Source organism: Palaemon carinicauda, chromosome 6, assembly GCF_036898095.1.
Source record: "Palaemon carinicauda isolate YSFRI2023 chromosome 6, ASM3689809v2, whole genome shotgun sequence".
NCBI classification, from domain to species: Eukaryota; Metazoa; Arthropoda; class Malacostraca; order Decapoda; family Palaemonidae; genus Palaemon; species Palaemon carinicauda.
This window is the reverse complement of record NC_090730.1, coordinates 17,961,238-17,963,737: the sequence shown is the minus strand read 5'-3', so window position 1 is coordinate 17,963,737 and position 2,500 is coordinate 17,961,238. Positions and strand designations below refer to the sequence as shown.

At 30.6% G+C, this 2,500-nt stretch overlaps 1 protein-coding gene across 1 annotated transcript in view; it reads right to left on the bottom strand.

The window, feature by feature from the left end:
- LOC137642029 (uncharacterized) overlaps positions 1-265 on the bottom strand; it is a 783-nt gene extending 518 nt beyond the window's left edge. The window contains exon 1 of the mRNA XM_068374589.1: positions 176-265. Coding sequence (XP_068230690.1) covers positions 176-181 — 6 coding nt within the window. The 5' untranslated portion in view covers positions 182-265. The remainder of the gene's footprint in view (positions 1-175) is intronic.
- Positions 266-2,500: the final 2,235 nt, after the last annotated feature.

The window sequence follows — 2,500 nt, the reverse complement described above, 5'->3', positions numbered from 1 at the left end:
ATGAAAGCATAAAGATTTCTTTTCATTTTTTTCTACGATCAGAATGAGTGCAATTGATTTCTTTTATGCCTTACTTTTAAGTCTGCAAAAAGCCAACATAGTACAGAAAATAAATAATAGACATTGGAGACTATAGTAATTGAGAAAACCAAACATTTCCTTCAGTGAAACTTACCTTCATATCTTCTGCAGTAAAGTCGACTGAGTCGTGAATCTTCTTCTTGCTTTGTGAGGAGTGATTGTGGTCCACTAAATGCACAGTGCTTTATATCCCAAGACAACGTTCGGTAAAATCCCCTTCCTGATGTTAGTCTCGCGGGAAGTCCAACCTTTGAACCCAATAAGCAGGTGACTCATTCGTAATTCATTGTGGAACTGGAAAATTTACTCCTACTCTGATATACGAGTAGTAGTACTTGTGACTTTTGATTCATGAGATATCTTAAAAAAGAAAAAAACAATTTAACGTAGAGAGAGTAATCGAAATAGTATTGACAGTGTTATTCTAAATGTTTAATACTAATAGTTGGGATATATAAATATATATATATATATATATATATATATATATATATATATATGTGTGTGTGTGTGTGTGTGTATGTATGTATGTATATATATATATATATATATATATATATATATATATATATACTATATACATATACCTGTATATTATTTTTATTATTATTATTATTATTATTATTATTATTATTATTATTATTATTATTATTAGTTACTAATCTACAACACTAGTTGGAAAAGCAGGAGGCTATAAGCCCAGGGGTCCCAACAGGGAAAATAGCCCAGTAAGGAAAGGAAATAAGGAAAAATAGAATATTTTAAGAATAGTAACATTACAGTAGATATATCCTATATAAACTATATAAACTTTTACAAAACAAGAGGAAGAGAAACTAGATAGAATAGTGTGTCCGAGTGTACCCTCAAGCAAGAGAACTTTAACCCAAGACAGTGGAACACCGTGGTACAGAGGCTATGGCACTACCCAAGACTAGAGTACAATGGTTTGATTTTGGAGTGTCCTTCTCCTAGAAGAGCTGCTTACCTTAGCAAAAGAGTCTCTTCTACCCTTACCAAGAGGAAAGTAGCCACTTAACAATTACAGTGCATTGGCTAACCCCTTGCGTGAAGAAGAATTGTTTGGTTATCTTAGTGTTATCATGTTTATGAGGACAGAGGAGAATCTGTAAAGAATAGGCCAGATTATTCGCTGTATGTGTAGGCAAAGGGAAAATGAACGGAACCAGAGAGAAGGATCCAATGTAATACTGTCTGGCCAGTCAAACGACCCCATAACTCTCTAGCGGTAATATCTCAACGGGTGGCTGGTGCCTTAGTCAACCTACTACCTACAAACAACATTTCCGTATCAACAATACAAGAGTGGTTTTTAAAGCTGAAAGAACTTTAAATATAGACTAATATTAAGATTACAAGGTCATTCCAAAAGGCGCTAAGATATTCTTCATTATTTTCATTAGAAAATTTTTTTAAATAGATATTCCTAAATAGAAGGTTTATTTACATCAATAACGGCAGTTATTTTAGAAATAGCAGCAATGGAAAGGAGCACAGTAAAAGGAACTGCAATTGCTCAAACAAGAACAATTAACTGACAAATTCCAGTTACAAAATTGGCAGTTATGTACCCTTCTCGCTCAGCAGAAGCCCAGAATTCTTGCCAATGCTAAAGCGTAAAGACCATGTCGTCAGATTGATGACGTCGTAAGATTGATGACGACGTAAGATTGATGACGTAAATCGATGATGGAAATCATATGCAATTATAAGACCTACTCGTCATGGGTCATAGAAATAAGTAAGTGTGTTGTGTCTAGTATATAATCTTCACGTTCCTCGTAATTCTAAATATTTGTGTACACACACACACACATATATATATATATATATATATATATATATATATATATATATATATATATATATATATGTATATATATATATATGTATATATACATATATATATATATATATATATATATATATATATATATATATATATATTAGATATATATATATATATATATATATATATACTTCTATGTATACGTATAAGTATACACATATAAGTGTGTGTATTTGTGTGGGTGTTTAAACAATTACTGCACAATAAAAATTTCCCTTTCTATGTAAAAAGCAGGATTTTATAAGGTCTCTTTTGTTTGTTTTGATATATAATCCTCGAAACGTATCTGTATGCTTTGTAAATGTTCCAACGTTTTGGAATAGTAAACAAGATTCCAAACATATCTAGCATACGTTGCTCAAAGGAAATGTTTTATTGCTGGAAATTCATCTGACAATAATACTTATTATGATTTTTGTTTAATATTTGCATTATTGTTATGTCTATGATTATGTATTGTAATAACAATATGAAAGAAGCGTTTTGTATAGAAGAATCATTAAACAGATATGAAATGAAAGATCTGTTTTAAGGTTTTTGTTGTTCTTA